This window comes from Alnus glutinosa, chromosome 6, assembly GCF_958979055.1.
Source record: "Alnus glutinosa chromosome 6, dhAlnGlut1.1, whole genome shotgun sequence".
Classification (NCBI taxonomy): Eukaryota; Viridiplantae; Streptophyta; class Magnoliopsida; order Fagales; family Betulaceae; genus Alnus; species Alnus glutinosa.
Window position 1 is genome coordinate 2,927,045 of NC_084891.1, and position 20,891 is coordinate 2,947,935.

The window sequence follows — 20,891 nt, forward strand, 5'->3', positions numbered from 1 at the left end:
AACCATCCAAATCATGTAATCAAATCTCGTTCACTATTATTGGATCAATTTGATGAACACATATCAATTATATGGTAATTTTTATTGAAAAAGTATGGTGATGATGCAACAGGATACGAGATGGATCTCTCTGCCAAAAAAAAAAAGGTGGGCTACTTCAAGTAGTGTATTTGGTCTGGACTCTGGAGCTTTCACTTTCATGTGAACTAATACAAATTCTAGTAGAATTCACTTTTAAAAATAGATTTGCAACGAGATAGGTTGAACCTGTGATGTCATGTCTGACTTTGATACTAAATGATACAAACTTAAAGTAAAACTCACCCGTAAAAACTGGCTTGCAAAATAAATGTGTCAAGAAGCATATACACGCATGTTTAAGATACTTCAAATCCTAACACATCGGCTCATACCATGCAATATTTTAGGGGTTTTGTTTGTATTGTAGAATCTGATAGCTAGGAATTAATGCATATCGCTCACGGCATTGGTGCTAAAAATTGGAAACATAAGCATATGCTATACAGTAGAAGAGGACAGAAACAGGTTTCTTGTTGTTGGACGGCCATGCACCATGATTACTGTTCACCCACGTGGCAAGAATGAGCCCCCATGCTGGAGAGAGGAGAAGACAGAGAGAGCCACAAATCTCTGTTTTGGTTAAATATAGATGGACTTTGTTTCACATGCACACGCAATTGTGCCGCCTGTGAGAGAGAACCGTGCCGCTATCTATTTGGCGGATGGCGACCGGGTGCAATGGATTGCTTCATGTGATGACGGGACACTTTCATTTCACCTTACTTGAGTTGAGTAGGTGTTCGGGCACTCAAAATTTTACATTACCGAACTGTCCGAACACTTATCTGAATAATCGGAGCTCGAATATGCGCACTCTCATACGAGGGTACAAATGAAGATCTTGTTCTACTGCTACTTGTGATTGTATCTTCACAGAATATCATAACCATCACAAAAACTTGTACTCTCGTTCGGAAAAAGTGTTATGGGCTTACGGCAACTACTAGTCTAAACATAAACTTAGGAAGTTCTAGGTTCCAAATAATAAAATATCAATATCTTTAGATGCCTGCCGTGTGGTGCAACTTGAAGGATGGGGAGGCAAGAAATGTTTCACCATAAATGGAGAATATCATACAAGCCAAGGTGTATGGTCCTGATTCAGCCTATTAATTTTGGATTTGACATTGAAGAGGACAAAAAGAAGATGATGTTCTACATGTAAATCGTTGCATTAATAACTAAAAGAATATGTAGCTTTTCACCATGAAAACCATGGCCCCAAATGGGTGTGCATGGATAACTTACCCCACAATTGAAAAGGTCATAAATCAAACCATTAATAGCTCAAATAAAAGGCAGAGACTTATGATACTAGAGAATCTTTTATTATATGTCAGTCACGGGATATTTATTATATCAATCACTAAAATAATTACTGGTACGGAATAATTAAAATTTTAAGAATATTAATGTTTTTATGGTAACTTTCATACAAATTCACGTGACATATTACATTTTTATAGATACAAATGTTACATGACAGTTTACATTTTAATTACTGACATAGTAAGTTGCTGACCACGTCAATTTTGCAAACATGATAAGACTTGTTAATCAATTGTCCTTATGATTGTTCCACCTAGTTTATGATTGTCCTTAATCGGGCTCGAAGCACTAAAAGCATGGTTGAGCTGAGCTAAGGGTAAGGTCATAAAAGACTTCAACTCCTATTCTTTAAAGCTCTTAAAAGCTCTAACTAAGAGCTAGTTAAGGGAATCAAAGACTTCTACAGAGAAAAATACCAAAAACATAACACTTAGAAAATCCAGCCAAAGCAAGCATCTCCTAGAGACTATGAATCCCCCGAGGGGGAAGAGCGTAGCGAAGGGGGATAATGACCCTTCTATCCGATAGGTTGTTCTTGTACCTTTTCTCGAGGATCTTAATATCAAACATCGTAAAAAATATTTTTCAGAACAACCCAAAGGCGCTCAGAAATAGCATTTTTGTTTAAGAAAACCTTGAGTTTACGACCCCTCACGATAAATTGTATTACAAGGCTTTAAAAACATAAGAAAAAGATGAACCGTGGCGGTGGCGTGCGCATACATACACGTGCACACGCACGTACTATTATTTTCATGAAATATAGACCGTTATGTTAAGTAATATTCTTACCAACAACATAATGTACTAATCATTAGCTTTTTTTTAAAAAAAAAAAAAAAAAAAAAAGAAAAAAAAAAAAGCCATGTCTAATAAGAGTTTGAGAGGAACAAATTTTTGAATTATATAGTTTATTTATTGATTAAAAAGTTCTCCCCCATTTTCTGGTTTACAGCTATGTAGGCTAGTAGCTAACCATATAGGGAGCCGAAATCAACAGAAATGTCAAAAAGCAGAAAATCTAATGTCTAATACATAATCCAATGGCTAGGACCCACCCACACACATAAACGCGTAAAGTGGAGCCCCAAATCCAACATGGGTGATGATAGCATGTTGTCCATTTGTGTGTGCAAATGTATGAAACCTCCCACGGTTTCTTGCCCACATCACGGTCCTGTCCCTGTCAAAGGAAGGCTACTCTCCCTCTCCCCTCTCCTTCTCCCTCTCCCTCCCTCCCTCTTCCTCTGTCTCTTTCTCTGTCTTTTTGAGCGTCACATGCAGACACAATCCTTTGAAAATAAATTCAGAACCACAAAAAGAGGTTAGAAATAGTGTGGGGAGCGGGGGATTACAACATGCTATTTCTCTGTCACTCTGAAGACATTTTTGCATTACCTCTTTTCTAATATATCTTGCTGCCCAGCTTGCATACATACTAGCACTCGTCTTTTCTTTACGGTGCATTGTGACCAATTCTCCCTTCTGTTTAGGGTGAATAAGTCGACAAAAAAAAATATTACATAAATCCGCTACGGAAATTAGGGTCGCGATTTTTGACACGTCTTACGCTTTTTGAACGAATCCAACACGAAATTATCAGGTTAGGGTTGATGGGTGGTTGACTTATAAGGCCGTCCGTATACTTATGACTCGAACTCGATACGCAGACACAAATTACCACTTATCCAAAAAACTTAAGCAAATAGAAAGAAATAAATTTAAGCTTTTGAGATAAGTGGTAATTTAAAATACTATCAGAGCAGAGGTTATGAGTTCGAACCATGTCTCTTCCATTTACTTCACATTTTAATTAAATATTCTCACCTATTAAAATGAAGTTTAAGTCCACACGTGAGAGTAAGTGTTAAAGTATTAATTAAATGATTAAATCTCTCTTTTCTTATTAGCAAGCAATACGGTGGCATGCATTACCTCAGTAGAAAAACTTGATTTCAATATTTTTTTATTTTATTGTCTAGTTTAGTGGAGAATTGGAAAGAAAAATAATAATAATAATAAAAAGAGTCTATTTTGTTGGTCTTTTCATCCTTAAATTTTTATTTTTGTTAAGATAGATAGCTAGGGACTAGTCAAGGATGGAATATTCGGAAACAAAGCAAATATTATTCTTACCCTTAACGCGGTTTCGTTGCTAAGCAAGAAACAGAGAGGTGAATTAGGGTGATGACTACTGATGTGATTATGCATGCCTTCCAAGTCCAACACCCGCAGTCCATGGGATTTTGCACAGGCTGGTCCTTTGAACTTTGAACAAGACCACAAATCTCTCATCATCCATCTCCATGTGCTTCTTCCTGTTCTGTCTCACGCCACACCATTAAAAATCAACCCCCATAAATTAAAGTATAATACGTTATCAAGGAAATTGATATTTCCATAGACAAATTAGGACAAGGAATGTGAAAGGAAACCACTTTTTTTTTTTTTTTTTTTTGTTAATTTTCTCAGGGTTAAGCGGATAAGGAACGATGAATTTTTTAGTTGTTTTTTTTAATATTTTATAACTTTTCTTTACTTCTACGCTCAAACTCTTATTCAATGACTTGTATAATTAAGTTTGAACTCATAGTCCTTGTTGTTGTGATAACATGTTAAATTACTAATTATTTCAAAAGCTAAGCTAATAAAAATTGATGAATTTAATCATTTAATTAATATTCTAATATCTAATGTTTTGAATTTTAAATTGAGATTTGGTATACCCAGTTACCAAAGGCATGTGGGATTAGGATAAGCGTGCTGGAACATAAGGCAGGGCTCAGGACCGATAAACCACTAAGTGCCTTTTCTCGGCCCAATGTTGACCATTTGGATAATAACGAGAGGTGCATTACGGAGAATTTTCACCCCAACACGTTACCATAACCGTTTACTAAATGACCAAAATGACAGTTGCCGTAAAGGAAACTTCTTTTTTCCCCTCTGTTAGAATAAATTCTAAATATAATATTATTGATCTATATTTTATAGTCTAGGTCGATTTGTTTTTTCTTGAATAAGTCGATATGAGTTTAATTGCATAGGTTGACTTATTCAACTATACCTGCAAGTAATGTACATCTAGAGTCCAGATTGCAAGACAAAAGAAAGATGCTCAATATAGCCGGAGCATGACCAACCAAAGGGCGCCACCTGGCTAGACGGTAACGCAAGGAAGGGATCCATGCTCAATATAAGGAGGAAGCAACCACTATAGGTATGATTTTTAGAACGGCCATTTCTGCCTTTCGGAGTATTCTACCCTCTATTGTTCAACCAAAAAAATCATTTGACTAAATCGTCGGAGAGGTTTCTCGATCGCCGGTACACCCAACAAGTTCATTTGCTCGCTTTCATTCTTACTGCAGGTATTCTTGACGAAATCTTAGTATGCGGTCAACTCTACCAACAAGATTCATTTATTTCTGTTTTAACGTGGGGGTTGGAAAATCAGAAATTTTGTGCATAAAATAAGCATGTAATTGGATATAATAATGGGATCCATTATTGACCCAATCAAGCCTAATCACATGTTCAGTGTACTCTTAGAATTGCTTAAGAGGAATTCAGGAAACCGTGAATGTGATCGAATAGTTTAAAAAATTGAACTGACTTTGACATCATCTTACACATAGATTATAAAGTGCCATATAACTAATAGAAAATAGCAATACTCCATTTCGTGCCATGTGCATAGAATAATTAACAAACTAATTAAAGAATAATTAAAGGGATTTATTTCTTTCTTTATTACCCACCCCCCCCCCCCCCCCCCCAAAAAAAAAAAAAAAAGAGTATTATTTTTTCTAATGTGTGGTTTGTAGTGGATGTTGCTGACTAAAGTTATTAAATAATCTATTGTTTCGTGAGTTGGTGAGAATACAGACACGGGTGGAATTAGAATTTTTTGTGTAAGCTTGAGCAAAAACTCAAAATGAATTGTCCGGAGGCAAAAAAAAGTTAGCTTTCGAGCCACTTCATATGAAAATACTAACTCTAAAGAAATTTTAATTTTTTTAAAATAAATAATGTGAGTAGGTTTGCCATGGATACAGAATATAAAGGCAAAATAGAAATTTATGTGGAAATCTATAAACTCAAAATTTTGCATTTTGATTAATCAATTTCTTTTCTTTCCCAGTCGTGACCGAACATGGGCCAAGATTTTGCTTTCAATTTTTCCAATTAATTTTTTTTTTTTTTTTCGTGGGCAAATTAATTAATTTTATCTATTTGGATAGTGGTGAAGATAGTCCTGAAGTCTCTGGTTGTTGACCCAAGCCTGCCGACGTGAACCTGAAAGTGGATATATCCGTTGGGTTGGGCCTTGGAGGACAATAATACCTAGGCCCAGTTTGGCAAAGAAAAAATAGTTGTGCAACTTAAAGTATAATTTGTGGCCCAAATATCCAATTGATTCCAAAAAGATCAAAGGAAAAAGCATACTGTGTAGGTAAGGCTTTAATTGAACCGAGTCGAATCGAGTATTAAATGTTTAAGCTCGGTTCATTTAATTTTTTGTCAAACACGAGCCAAGCTCAAGCTTATCACTGATTCAGATAATCTTTTCAAGTTTTGTTCATTTATTTTTTTAATGAACTCGAGCTTGTTCACTAGCTACTCAATTTATTTAGTCATTCTATATCTAAACTAAATGTCGCGATTGTTTAATTTTTTAAAAAAATTAATACTAATTATTAGTTACTTGATTATGGTTAAGATTTATTGTTTGAGTGATTAGAGAAATTAACTCATATCTTAAATAATCTAATCTCAATTTTATATGTTTATCTTATAGTATATTTATACATTCATATATACACAAATGCATTTATATTTATATTCAGACTTACAATTACAATAATTCAACTTATATATATTACATTATGAAGAACATTTTTTTAAAAAAAATACTTAACATGTTCATATTACAAAGTTAAAAATAATACAAATGAAGTTATACGAGTCTATACGAGTAGAGTCGAGCCTGAATTTTTTGTTCAAGCTTTGTTCGTTTAATAAACGAATCGATCTCAAGTCAAGCCCGAACATATTCACGAGTCGTTCTGTTCGCTTACAACGCTACGTATAGAGCTTGTTTGACTATGTTTTTTAGGGTAATTTTTTTATTTTTTAGCAAAAAAACAAAAATATTAACAAATATTTCAAAACACAAAACATTCAAACAATTTTCACATTTATATTACATTACAATAAAATTAAAAAAAAAAAAATCAAAAAACACCATCTAAAAAGTTTTGTCAAACAATTAAGAAAAAAAAAAAAAAAAAAAAAAAAAAAAAAAGGAGGAGGAGGAGGTAACAAATAAAGCTCCGAAGAAATATACAATGTTATTAAAGAGAAATATGTAATTGATAGCAAGACATTTCAGCTCAAAAAAAAAAGTTCAATTTTTTTTCTTAAATATTAGTATATTTTTGGTTTATTAGTTTCAAGACATGCGGTTTAAAAAAATAGCGAGTGTTAATATCATTGACCGCACACTGGGATATCGATTGAAAATTCCTGTTACACAAAGGAAAGTCAGCAAGAAGCTCGCTAGGTGTATTGACGGAGAACCACTCTGATACTTAATTCAGTAGATTAGACTTGAAGGAAAACTCAACAAGTGATTAGTTAAAAAAAAAAAAAAAGAAGAAGAAGAAAAAGAGAGATAGAGAGATTATATCATACTTGACAGCTTTGCTTCCTCTATAGTTATAAGCATTTTTGGTAACCCACACAACAATGGTACAACAGCCCCTCACATGGGTGGGGCTGTTGTATCATTGTTGTGTGGGTATAAAGTAAATAGCATTTTCCTTTTTGGTAGCCTCTTTTCCCAATATAGCATGGGTTTAGGGGAGTACCGGAATCAGCCTCCCACCCTTTTGTTGCTACATCGGTTGTGCACCCACCGCCGAGAATATTGGGGAGGTTATGTGATGTGCCATGGTTGGAATCTCCTGGAATGCCTCCCACAATAAATGTCAAGGGCTGAATTGGTCGAGGCACAACATTTGTTGTGTTGTTGGTTATGGACTTGCCTTCTGGCCCAATGGCCCATTTTTAACTTGGAGGGCCAGAAAGGGCCGTCGGTAATTGGGTATACCAGATGGAATGTGTTGTTAATGTGCTTCTTTTTTTTTCTTTTTTTTTGGCGCGCACTCTTTTAAGGGGACTTTTTTGTGTTTCTAATTGTTTGTTAATATTTTTGTTTTGAGAATTTTTCTTCTAGTTTTTTACTTGAATTATTTATTTATTTATATAATTATTATTAAGAAAGAACCTTCTCAAAGTTACTTTTTTCTCTTTTTTTTTTACATGTCCACACAAGAGGGGAAGTAGAAATTCGAACTAATGACCTCCGCTTCATGAGACATGGTTCCTAACCGATTAAGTTACTCCTTAAGGATTACAAGAAAAATGCAGTCCTCGAAAACCCAAACGAGCTATATATAAGCAAGGAATTAATTTATCAACATCATTGAGTAGCCAAGCCACCCCCTAGCCTTTTGAGGTTACGGTGGCTTGTATTTGTATTTATTTTTCTTCTTTTCTTTCTTTTGTGTCAGGCAAGAAAGCTAAAATCAAGGTGTCCAGCTTGGGGAAGTGGTGGCCATTCGTGTCTTTTAACGATGGTTTTGGCCAGTTTTTTCAATTGTTTTTCTTCGACTTTTTGGAACCAGATCTACACAACCCCGTTTCTTTTTTCAAGACACGAGTTCCTCGTCGTCGTCCACTCCCGCTTTCAGAAGCACAGGTCACACCGGTCGTTGGAGTCCGGCACGTGGCCTGCACGCTTCAGAGAGCCCTTTGCTCTTTGGCGAGCTCTCTGGCGCACGTGACGGCCACGCTCCGCCATTTTCTGGCCATGCACGGTGGGGATAGGGTCTATGGTGGCTGATCTATAGTTGGGTGGTACCGGTGACAGCGCGTGCCCTCAACACACCGCCGTCTCTGGCGAAGTCTGCCCCTGCCTCTTTTGCCGGTAGCTTTTTTTTTTTTTTTTTTTTTTGTTTTGTGTTGTGTATTCCCTTGTTTTCTTTTGTAAAGTCTGCATGTGTATTGCTAAGATTTTATTGAAATTATTATTGGCTAAATGCTAGATCGACCCTCTTTTATTTGAGAGTGAGCGTTAATATAAGATAGACTCAAATGTAATTCTAGTAAGGTTTGTTGTTTCTGCTCAAGCAACTATTTTTTAAGTCAGATCTTTCTGGCTTAAAGTATAGGAGGTCATGTCCCTCTATTTCTCAAGATGTATGCCTTAGGGCTCTGCAGAATTTATAATAGCACATGTTATTTGTTAAAAAAAAAAATTAAAAAAAATTAAAAAATTAAAAAATTAAAAAAAAGCCATCTAAATTATGTTGACTCATTAATTTTTGAGTGCTTTTGGAAAGTTTGTAAGCCGCATATTTATGGACGGAACTAAAATTTTATATGCAGAGCCGCCAAAGTACAAAATGAAGAGATAATCTTAATGATTTTTCTATAATTTGGATGGTAAGCAAGTAATTAATTTCTCAACGTCATTGATTCATTGAGCAGCCCAGCCTCCCAAATTATGTTCATTCATCAATTTTTTAGTGCTTTCAGACTTAATGATTTTTCTATAGTTTGGATGAGTAGATTTTAATGTTTTTATATATATATATATTTAATAAATTCAACAAAACGATGTATTTTTTGTGTTTATAATCAAAATGAAGTTGATTTGAATTAGGTATAAATTATGTTTACATTGTTTTATATTTTTTAGGTTATGTTTAGTACTAAAAAAAACTTGAAACTTTTCACTGGGAGTGAGAATCGTTGACATATGACCAAAGTGTATAACTGTGTATGGGCATGTTCGATAAGAGATTTACCAGCTTTGAGAGTATCACTGATTGTGTTATTTTAAATAAATAACTATTATTTTGTGTCATTCGATGTTGGCCTTGTTTGGTTGGTTATGTTGCTTTCAAGTTTAACATTTGGAAAAATGTATATATATTAAAACTAGGGACGTCAAAACGGGTTGATATGACTCGTTTGATCGGTTAACCCGTTAAGGATCAATCTTGACACAACCCGTTTAGATAAAAGGATCAGACCCTTCGACCATAACACGACCCACTTAAATAATAGATTGACACGACACGACCCATTTGACCCATTATATAATAAAGTCTATAAAAATAAAAATAAAAACACAAATTTAAACTAAAAAAAATCATATTGTTTGAATAATCATATTATTTCACAGTTGAAATATGAAACATTGAGTTGTTTTATTGTTTACTTGTTTACTTGTTTTGGTTCAACTTCTAAGCTCAAAAATTTGAAAGACCAAAAAAAAACTCCGCTAATTTTTCTTAGTCTTTGCCTTTTTTGTTCAAGTTCTAACTTAATAAAAGAAAAAGACTTGTTTTGTTTTTTGTGAGATTTTTTTAGTTTAATGTTTACTCTTTAGACAATGAGAGAAAGAGAGAGGTAACATGATTGTTTAGATTTAATTTTTAATGTTGAAAAAGAAAAAAAAAAAAAAAAAAAAGTTTAAGTATACAGGTTAAACGGGTTAACCCACGGGTCAAACGAATTGACCCTGTAATGACTATTTTATTAAACAGATCTAACGGGTCAACCCTTTTAATCTCAACCCTAATCCTTTAACTTTGTGTTGGGTTCGTGTCGAGTTCGCAAGTCGTGTCAAAAATTGACAGCCTTAATTAAAACAAGCTAAAAACATTAAAAATTGACCCAAATTATTTTCAAAATCGTTTAAAATATGCACTAATAGATAACCAAAGAAGACCCAAAAGATTAAATTATGCTCATTACTTAATATGCGGATAGCAAATAATAACAACAATAATCGCACGGATGCAGTTAATAAAATCATGATGCAGATATGAATATTTAGAAGTGATATTTGTATTTTGCAGATACGGTTACAAATATTACAAATTCTTGCATGTGCATGTACACCTATCCTTTCCTAGCATTGCAGGAATTTGATATGAAATTTATTGTAATTAAGCTAACTCGACCATAATCATTTTATGTCAAAGAGAGTTGATTTCAAAGAGGTTAGACTTGTGTTCAGTTCACCATGGGGTAGGCTAGTGCTTATTATCGTTTAACAAGCCAACAAAGTATAAAGACGCAACCTTTTTTTGTCTCATAAAACTATGTTATCTTTTCTTTTTTTATATGCTTTCTTCATTTTCCAGCCGACTCAGGGAGGATGGAAGGGCCACATCTCTTCCCCCCTCTCCTTTTATTTTTGCCCGGAATTGCAGCCTCTGTGTCTTGACTTTTTTACTGTGCCGGTATCTTCTAACACCATGTTCTCCCTCAGTTTCCCCGCGACGATGGCTGTTTTTGTCCAAGTTTTTAGATCTAATTTTTTTGAACCTAGATCTACATTCCTATGATGGTCTTTGCCTCCCACATGCTCCTCCACAGTTCTCTCCGGCGTTCCAGCTTCACGACGCTCCCGGCTGCGTCTCATTCAACCCTCCACGCGTTGAAGCGTGGCTCTCACGCGCAGGAAGATTGTTCTCACGCATCGGCGCCGGGTCTCTTTTTCTGATGCGCCCTGCCAGACGCCGACATTGTTTTTTTTTTTTAATTTTTTTACTGTTTATTTGTTATGTATTTTTATGTTACTTGGTTTATGGATTAGTGTTGGTGCCTCTTTATTCTACAGTCTCAATTTTGGACTATAAACAGTGCTTTTACCTTTCAGCCTCCTTCCGGTGGTTGTCGTTGTTTCCATGTGGGAGTACAGATAGGCTCTTGCCTTATTCTGTGCTTCTTTAACTTCTGTAACCGCTTTGTGTGGCCCCTTGAGAAGACCGGGTCACTTGTTTAACCTATTTCCTACAATTTGTAATTATTTCAGCACTATTATAGTTTGTTTTGGGTTTATTGTTGGGGAGCCCACCCATTTTTCATTCACACGATCGCCCACTACTTCATTTTGGATCAGGAGTGAGAATAATCTTCCTTTATAACCCTTTTCCTTATTCAATTAATTAAAAAAAAAAAAAGGCAACAAAAGATAAATTGAGGACGAAAAGCATGACTATCTTAAGCGGAATAATGGAGTGGATCTATTTTATGGTATAGATTAAATTTTATAGTTTTAATAGTGTCATGTCATTTAATAAAAAAAATTAATGATATGTCAACACATCTCCTGTAGTTTTTTCAATGGTCTGTATCTAATTTCACTCTCTCTTTTTGTTCTCTTGAAAAAATTGAAATTAAATCTAGACATTTAAAAAACTATTATTAAGTTCAACCAAATCCATGTTGACAAGATGTCCTCAAACTTCCTATTATTAAGATAAACCAGCTGTATTTTTAAAAAATCCAACTAAGTCTAAGTTATGTAGCCTTTCAAATGGGATATGACAACCCTAAAATTGAATATTTTTCTTCTTTAACCAGATGAATATTTTATAATTGGAAATCCAAACTATGATCAAGCTGGTGGGTGCATTTTTCAACGGTATGCATACAAATTCTAACTATAGCACATACCAAATAAAACTATTCATAATAATGAAAAATGCAAGGTGGATGCAATAAAAATATATGTTAATTAAATAGGAAGCCAAATAACAGTTAAAAATACGAAGAAAAAAAATAATTTAAAAAGAAAAATGCTAGACCAACACTTTTTTACAACTCTTTAACAATAGTTGGTGTAGCATTACTTATTTAAAAATAATAATTAGAGACCTCTAAGAATTTTAGATATGGAAGATGGTTAGGGTACTACAACCTCTTTATGAACTCACGTGACAGTATGAAAATATGTGACACGTGCAGTTCACATATTAGTGGTTAATTGACGTGATAAGTGTCATATGAACTGTTACGCTAGTATGTAAATATAAGAAGTGCCGATAGTTCACATGACATTTACCATATTTACAAATTGACATGATAATCTATACGACACTTGCCACATTCTCTTCATCTATAATCAAATTTAGCATGCTCGATAACCAGAAAATTAAATTAAAAAGAAAAATCAACAAAAAATACACCCATATTGAATAATATGTGCTAGATGTTTTGTTATCTCTGGAGAAGGAAATCCCGTGGATTCAAATATTATCATTCGATTTAACATCTTGAGTAAAAAAAAAAAAAAAAAAATTATAATAATAATGGATTCGACAAAATTAAGGAATAACTCAAAATCTATCTCATTCATAATTTCATATATATAACGTTGAACCTCCCTTTAAAGTGGGGCAGCTAAGCATCTTTTCCTCCTCCTACGGAAGGAGGTTATAGGCAAGCATTTGTTGGTGTAAATTAAAGCTTGTTTAAACGTTTGTTTGAAGAAACATACATAGGAAAAAAAAAGTATTATGAACACAGCTATTCGCTTTGGTTTGCCAATCTCTACATGCTAGTAGTGAATACGTAAATGGTTTTCATGGTTGCCTCCACCACTTTGTACGCCAATGATCTGAGCTGTCTTCGAACTTGTTTAGGTTGTGTTTTTCCATGTCAAGTGTTGTCAGTGAAGCAACTCCGAAACATTAACTCCATCGAATGCCGACCCAACAAGTGTTTCAGATGTTCTTCCAGAAGAAGATATGCTTCTTTGGCAGATGATATTAGAAATAACCGTGACAGAGCCAAGAAATACCGACTTGCTGTCACATGTAAACATGAATATTATGCATCAAAACCAGAGGAAGACAATTCGAGGAGCTTTCTTAATGTTCTTTCTAAGCAGTTGAAAGCTTTCTACTTGTTTTCACGTCCTCACACTGTAATTGGCACTGTGAGTAATTCCATACACCATTTGATAAAAAGATAGGATTTTTGCTGAGAGGTAACAAGAAATTAACCATGGTAAATTTTGCTCACTTTGTTTGTCAGATTACAGGGATATTATCGGTTTCTCTTCTTCCAGTAGAAACAGTTTCTGATCTGTCTCCCACATTCTTTATGGGTTTATTGAAGGCAAGGTTTGGTTAGGTATAGAAGAACTAGCTTATGTTATGATCATGTCCAAATTAACATTTTTGTCTTCCTGTTGTCTCAGGCATTGGTGCCCTCAATATTTATGAACATTTACGTTGTGGGTTTGAATCAATTGTTCGATGTTGAAATAGACAAGGTAATATCAGTAGATGCAACACATACACTAGAGTAAACTGAAAAAGAAAAAAAGATATTTATCATACTGACAAATTCTAAGGTAGTGCTCTTGTCTTGTTGAGACTAGATTGCAATGCTGCCCCCATTGAAATATCAGTCTTTTCTTTACAATTTTGCAGGTCAATAAACCTGATCTCCCTGTCGCTTCTGGTGACTTCTCGATGGGAACCGGAATTACAATCGTCATGACATGTTTAGTGATGGTTAGTTGGCCGTGTTGAATCACCAATTATCTCAAAAGCTTAAACTCATAATCATTTAGTTGATTAACATGCAGATATGTGAGTAGTAATCAAAGTATATATGCCTTCCAAAAAAAATTTCACATAAATTCTTTTGGTGTTATTTTTCAGAGTTTTGCTATGGGAATCATCTTTAAATCACCACCACTTTTTTCTGCACTTCTCGTGAGTTTTCTGCTTGGGAGTGCATATTCCATTGAAGTAAGTTTCCCATGCCTTTTCTGTTTGTTGACTAATATTAAGTTCAAGAGAAGACAATCAACTAAAACTAATATAATCAAAGACCTAATCTTCCAATATAACTAGAAGACAATTTAAAAGAAAACAAACTCAGTATCTAAGTGCTTTAAATTGAACTGAAAAACCTTTTGTGTGTGTGTGTGTGGGAAGAAGATCTGTGCTTGATATTGTTCTATTTTGGCTTATGGTTGTGCTATTTTTTGAACTTGTTATAATTTCAGTTTGGCTGCAGCCATATTAGGCTAAATGGCAAATGCAGTAGTGGATAATTTGATCAAAGTTTGTCTGTGTCTCTCTCTCTGTTGTAGCTTCCTTTGCTCAGATGGAAGAGGCACGCATTTCTTGCTGCAACTTGCATTCTTATTGTGAGGGCTCTTGTTGTTCAACTCGCTTTCTTTTTACACATCCAGGTATATATATACGGCTCCTTCAATTTATAGGTGACTATGAAGAGAGTTTGTTTTTGTTATTTCAAATTCGAATTTGGTATTCCCCATTGAGTTTCTGCTTCCATTCTTGATCAACATACAAAAGTGGTGGCATAAGTGCAGAAATACGTGCTTGGTAGACCAGTCATGATAACAAAATCATTGGTATTTGCTGCAACTTTCATGTGCTTCTTCTCTGCTGTCATTGCATTATTCAAGGTTAGTAAGAATTATAATTTGACCAGGCAATTCCATTTACAGCTTTAGTTTGTTTTAAGTATTCTTCATAGTGAAGTGTTGATGTCGAGGTTTGAAAAGGCATTGAATAATATACTTCATTTATGTTCCTTAATATAAGATATCAAGTCAAGGAATTTCCAAATATATATCCATCGGATACTACTACTTGAGGAGAAATTAGCAGAGTACAAACACAAAGCATCATTCCAAGCAAAAGTTTGTTTGTGTCACGCCCCAAATTGAGGGAATTAAGAGGTCACGAAACTCGGGCGTTCATGATTAGAGTTTTAAAAATTTTCTTCTGAACTCTTACACTGTGATCAGATCATAAACGCCTGAGTTTTGTGCCCTCTTAATTCCTCCAAATACAACACGCCATCGTGCTATCATGCAGTGAAAATAAGATTTTATATGCTATGATTATGTATGCCTGAGTTTCGCGCCCTTTTAATTTATCCAAATTGGGGGCGTGACAGTTTGTGCTGACAATTAACCATGTTCAGAAGATTGCATATGGTATGAAAGATACCCCTATTGCCTACAATTCGTTGGGGACACCTGGTTTACCCCAAATCAAACAGATTAACAAAGTTCACATTATCGAATCCTACAACACTCTAAGAGAGAAGCTGCATATATCTTAGACAAAGTAGTTCCATATGATATGGTACTGCAGGCATGTAGTCTGAGTTTTAGTCCCATCCTAAAGTATAGAGCTTGGCTGCCCTCAAATCAGGTTGGGGGAAGGGGACATCAGTTCAGCCTGCCCCAAATTGCACTTCTATTTCATGAGATTCAGTTCCTGTTCTTACTATAATCTTGGGGTGATGAAGAGCTCCACTAAAGAGCCAGGAATTGCGCCTTCAGATGCTATGGAATATAAAACGAAATAACCCGATTTTTATGGATCTTTAACTGCAGCCATTTTTAATCTAGTTTGCTGAAGTATCTTTTTTTTTGTTCAGAAATTTTAAATCACTTGTCCATGTCATCTTCCTGCATATATTTTTTTATGGTTATTGATATGCATCTTGTTGGCATTCGGACAGGACATACCTGATGTGGATGGTGATAGAGATTTTGGCATTCAATCATTCAGTGTTAAACTGGGTCAGGAAAAGGTCAGTATATGAATATTGCTTAGATTATTTCATTTTCCTTACTCTCTGTTTGGTTTCCTAGAAGAGGATGGAGAAGACAAGAAACTTTGGGATGTTCACAAACATGCAACCCAACAAATTGTAGTGTTTCCAAAAATTTCCTTCAAAAAAAAAACCTTGAAATGTTGCCTTATATGTACTGTGTAATTCTTAATAGGTATTTTGGCTTTGTGTTAACATGCTATCAGTGGCATACGGGGCTGCTGTGGTGATAGGAGCTTCTTCTTCATTTCTGCCAAGCAAGCTTGTTACTGTATGCACTGTACCTTGACAACTGTTTTTGCAGGCTGTGTCCATTTATTGACATTTTTTATTGCAGACATTAGGACATTTGGCCCTTGCTTCCTTCCTGTGGGTTCGAGCTCACTCAGTTGATATTGCCAGTAAAGCATCAGTCACTTCTTTTTACATGTTCATATGGAAGGTGGGTAATGTTTCTATATCAATCGCTCTAAAGAAATCGCCGTTGCGATCGAGCCTTGAAGTTGTGATTTCAATTTTTGCAATTTTCATAGTTCATTTGCAAGGTTGGTTTTATCAACTCAACACTGATTTATGATGTTGTTTCTGCAGTTGTTCTATGCCGAGTACTTCCTCATTCCCTTTGTACGGTGAGAAGAATTGTAGGGTACTTCACATGCCTAAACGAGAACTAATGCAACAAATGATGCTGCTTTGCATCTGCAAGAAAATGTCATTTCTCAGAAGTCTTGTTATGCTGTGACCTGAACAGGTCACAGGGTAGACATCTAAAGATTGATTACCTTACCATGTTCATTTATGCTGTGATGATGATGATGATGATAACATTTTTCGTTCTAGAATCCATACAATATTCACTAGTTTGTGGTGGTAAATTGTCGATTGGTTTCCTGTAATGTTACGGAGAAATGTTTGATTTTATTCTCTTGTTTTTGTCTTGCACATCTCCATCTACAAATCTCATTAGCCTAAGAGATTTTTACAAATTCACCATTAAATCTGTAAGACTGCATGTGAATTCCACATATTTAGTGGTGGATTTACAAAAGAGATGTACAAGAGACTTGCAAGAAAATGACACCAAACACATTTCAATTTTATGAGTTTTAATGACCCAATAAAGCCTATAAATTTTATTTTATGTATTAAAATATTAATTAAATTATTTAATTAATAATTCATTATCGATTTAAACTTTTGAATAATTAGTGATATAACATAGTATCATAACCTCGAACATTAACCCTATGATTTATCCATCATTTCAATTAATTAAAATAGTTTAATTATTTCCAATCATCTTAAACTTTTAGGCTAACTAGTGATTAAACATTACCTTTTTAAGAAGCTTTCTTGACCATGCTCTTAAGAAATGAAGCATTGAATTTCTAATTGAACCATGCAAAAAGTCCTTTCACTATGATTCTGTTCTTGCTTAAATCAAAGCTTCGCGAGCATATGTTAAAACTAGCTATGATCTTGCAAGGTTAATGAATTCAGATTAGGGATCGTCTTTTTTTTAAACACTTTTAAAGTTGATGTGGCTTTTAAAATCACTATTGAATTTAGAATAAATCACTTTTAAAAGTCACGTCAACTTTAAGAGAATAAAATACAAAAAGATGACCCCTAACATTACTAATTTAACATTCACCCCGCCAATTTTATTCATAGAGAATTTATTTCGGTGATGTCCTAATATGCTCTCCAAAGTTGCTTGAAACGCAAAAGCTCAACGAAGTACGAAATTCATGGTCTACATCAATACTTTGCATAATTGGCAATTTTTTATACTATTTGCGAATTCAACACAAATTTGACATTAAATTAACAGTTTATAGTTAAGGATTTAACTCGTTTAATTAAAGGGTTCAAATTAGGGTTAACCTATATAATTCTTATATTCATATGCCTCGACATGACTCGAACCCAATATGCAACATTTAACAATTTTGGACACGGGCTACAAACTCAACACGAAACTAATAAGTTAATGTTGAGGAGTCTAACCTGTTTAATTAAATAGATTAAATTAGGATGAATATATAGTCATATACTTCTGTCTCAATATAACCCGAACCCATCGCATGAACACAAATTGTTACCAATTAAACCACTACTCTCAATCCAACAAAAGAAATGCTATTTTCTATTCTCTGATATATCTCCTATCTATCTTTTGTTCAAGTCAACCAGGATCTACAAAATAATTGAGCTCATGTCCACACGTCCGAAAGCAAAAACAAAAATGTGTAGGAGGTACTGCGAACAGACGCTACAGAACCACCAACATCAACTTATAATGAAGCATTCAGCACAGAAACATTACTACCTCCCACAGAAAGATAACCCATTTTTTCCAAAATTTAATGTATATCTATAAACCTATAAAGAAAGAAAGAACTTAATTTGAGATTATCCAAAAAGAAGCAAAATTGTACCAAATGAAGAAACCAAGATTAACCCATCAATTCAAATTCCTCAAACCAGTAAATAATCATTGAAACATGTCAAGGAAAGCACTCTTGCGAGTTCCTTACAACAGGGTTCTTGAAAGAAATAGAATATCATCAAGCTCCGAAACATATAAACTCCTAATTAATACTGATTCAAATAAGGTAATGAAGCAAAGGTATAGAGCAACTGACCATGTCAGAATCCGAGCTTGGTGCTACGCCAGTGCCTGCGCTTCGCATTTTACCTGAAAGAAAACAAAGCGATAGGAACCGTTGGCATTTGAAGGAGACTCAAAGAGAAAACTTCAAATTATACAAAAGATTTTTATTTTTTTTTTAAAAAAAAAAAAAAAAAAGAGTTGGGAGGTGAAGTGGGCAATAGACCTGATCGTGTTGTCGGTTCTCATCCGAATCCAGTGGGGGATCGGCCTGTTCTGACGCATCTTCTTCGCCAGCTTTTTCTTTATTATAAATGTCTTGTGGGAAGGCTGCGCATAAATATATATACATATTCATCCAAACCCACATCAAGAACTCACTCAGTTTTCAACAAAATTCACTAACAAATGAGGGATAAGGAGATAAAGAGAGAGTACCATCTTCGCTGTTCGAGGTCGCCGACTCGCCGCTGCAAATGCTAAGGGAGGGAGGAAGCGAGCGAAAGCCCAAATAGAAGAGAATCCATCCCAAGGGGTTGGGGAGAGATGGGCCTTTTATGTCAGATATGACTCAGGCCCAGACAATCTTCTAGGTCGGTTGGCCGATATTTCTATTGGGCCTAACCTGGTCTATGCCTTAACCAATTACTTATTTTGAGCGTTGGGCCCAATCCCCTATACAGGCCCATACAAACTATGACCATGTTAAACAGTCCTCTCTCTCTTTAGGGATTCTATCACTTTGGACGTCTGAATTGTTCATAATTTGGCTATATTTAGTTCAATAACGTGGAAAGAAATGTGAAAAAAGCATGCTTATATTTTCATAAGCAAGTAACTTCTTTTTTTTTCTTTTTTTTTGGTTAATTTAGTACTTCGGTTTTGACAATCCTCACTCACAACCGTCCATATTTTAGTGGTCGACATAATAAATGCATTTATGAATAGTGATAAATTTCTTTGTTGGTTAATGTTTTTGTTTTTGTTTTGATGCGTGAGTTTTTTGCTATATTTGGGTCGTTAACATGGGAAGAAATATCAAAAAGCATGCTTTATTATTATTATTATGTTCCGTTTGTTTTGGCGTAAAATGTTTTCTGAAAATTGATTTCGGTATTTTTTGGCGTTTGGTGGGGGCGAAAATAATGGTCAGCGGAAATTATTTTCAGTTTAACCGTAAAAGCTTATTTAATTTTTGGAAAATGATTTACAGTTTTAAATACCGTAAATCGTTTTTTGAATTTAAACACTTCATTTTTGCAGGTAGGTTTGTGGGAATCATTCACTGCCGAGCATTGGAGTTTGTTGGTAGTCCGAATTTACTGCTAAAGATTCCCGTTTACCAAGTTTTGACACTAGCGATTGCCACCAGAATTCGACGATGTCTAGCCACCGTCGCCGGATTCCAGCTACCAAATTATGGCCAAAACTGGCCGAACTCTGGCCAATATGGCCGGAATCCGGCATAAATAATTATTGGTGATTTTTCGTCGTAATTTTTTCGTACGAGTCAAATACCGAAAAATATTTTTTTCTAAAAAATGATTTCGTCGAAAATATTTTACGACAAAAAATATTTTACGCCAAAACAAACGAAGCATTAGCCAAGTATTCCGCTCCTACGCCATGCTTTAGTCCTATTAGCCCTCTACGGAGTCATCTTCCTAGCCGAGGCTTCGATCATCAACAACAAAAGAAGAGACAAAATTCATGCTTGAGCCTAAAACTACATGGAACAAAGACTGCTTTAGGTAGAGATTTTCCTCACTTCCCTTATAGAAGAGTAAGCAGAAAGTTTGCAACCATTAAGGGTGTGTTTGATTCATTGTAAAACATTGGGTTAAAAGATAGGGACTGAGATTTCTTGTAAATAGGAATTCCCTACCGTTGACAATAATTGTGAAAACTGAAAAGTTCTTGATAGGACAACCTCTCACAAACGTAATCTGATGGGGAAAGTACACTTTACCCCCCTGATGTATCCGCATATTGGCAATTTGATGCCCAATGTTTAATTTTTGATAGATTACCCTCCTGACGTTTATCACTTGTTCCACGTTGGACCTTCCGTCCACTTAGTCCGTCTAAAGAGACGGAAATGAGGTCACGTGCATTGCACATGACCTCTTAAAGAACAAAGTTCCAAAAATACTCCAATCAAAACGGTGAGTTTGGCCACATAATTCCAAATATCCAAAACACTCCGTTTGCCCAGAACCTTCCGAGCTCTTCCAGACCGAACACGAGCGTCTTTCACGCAAACCGAACACGAGCGGGAGAATCTCATCGGCTTCTGGCAACAGAGCGGCCCCGGAGCTGCTAGAATACAGAGAAATGCTGTTGGTTTTCTTCGAGTAGGGCTCGTCATTCCTCACCGATTTTCTTCGTT

The 20,891-nt window shown here is 35.0% G+C and overlaps 1 protein-coding gene and 1 pseudogene across 1 annotated transcript; one reads left to right on the top strand and one right to left on the bottom strand.

Annotated features, from left to right (window-relative positions):
- Window positions 1–12,853: 12,853 nt before the first annotated feature.
- Window positions 12,854–16,521, top strand: LOC133870599 (homogentisate phytyltransferase 1, chloroplastic-like). Its single transcript, XM_062307762.1, has 11 exons — window positions 12,854–13,216; window positions 13,315–13,398; window positions 13,481–13,555; window positions 13,716–13,799; window positions 13,950–14,039; window positions 14,387–14,488; window positions 14,630–14,725; window positions 15,796–15,867; window positions 16,064–16,159; window positions 16,226–16,330; window positions 16,480–16,521. Exons 1-11 carry the CDS (start codon window positions 12,854–12,856, stop codon window positions 16,519–16,521), a joined length of 1,209 nt encoding a protein of 402 aa, XP_062163746.1.
- Window positions 13,992–19,016, bottom strand: LOC133871355 (large ribosomal subunit protein eL39-like; annotated as a pseudogene).
- Window positions 19,017–20,891: the final 1,875 nt, after the last annotated feature.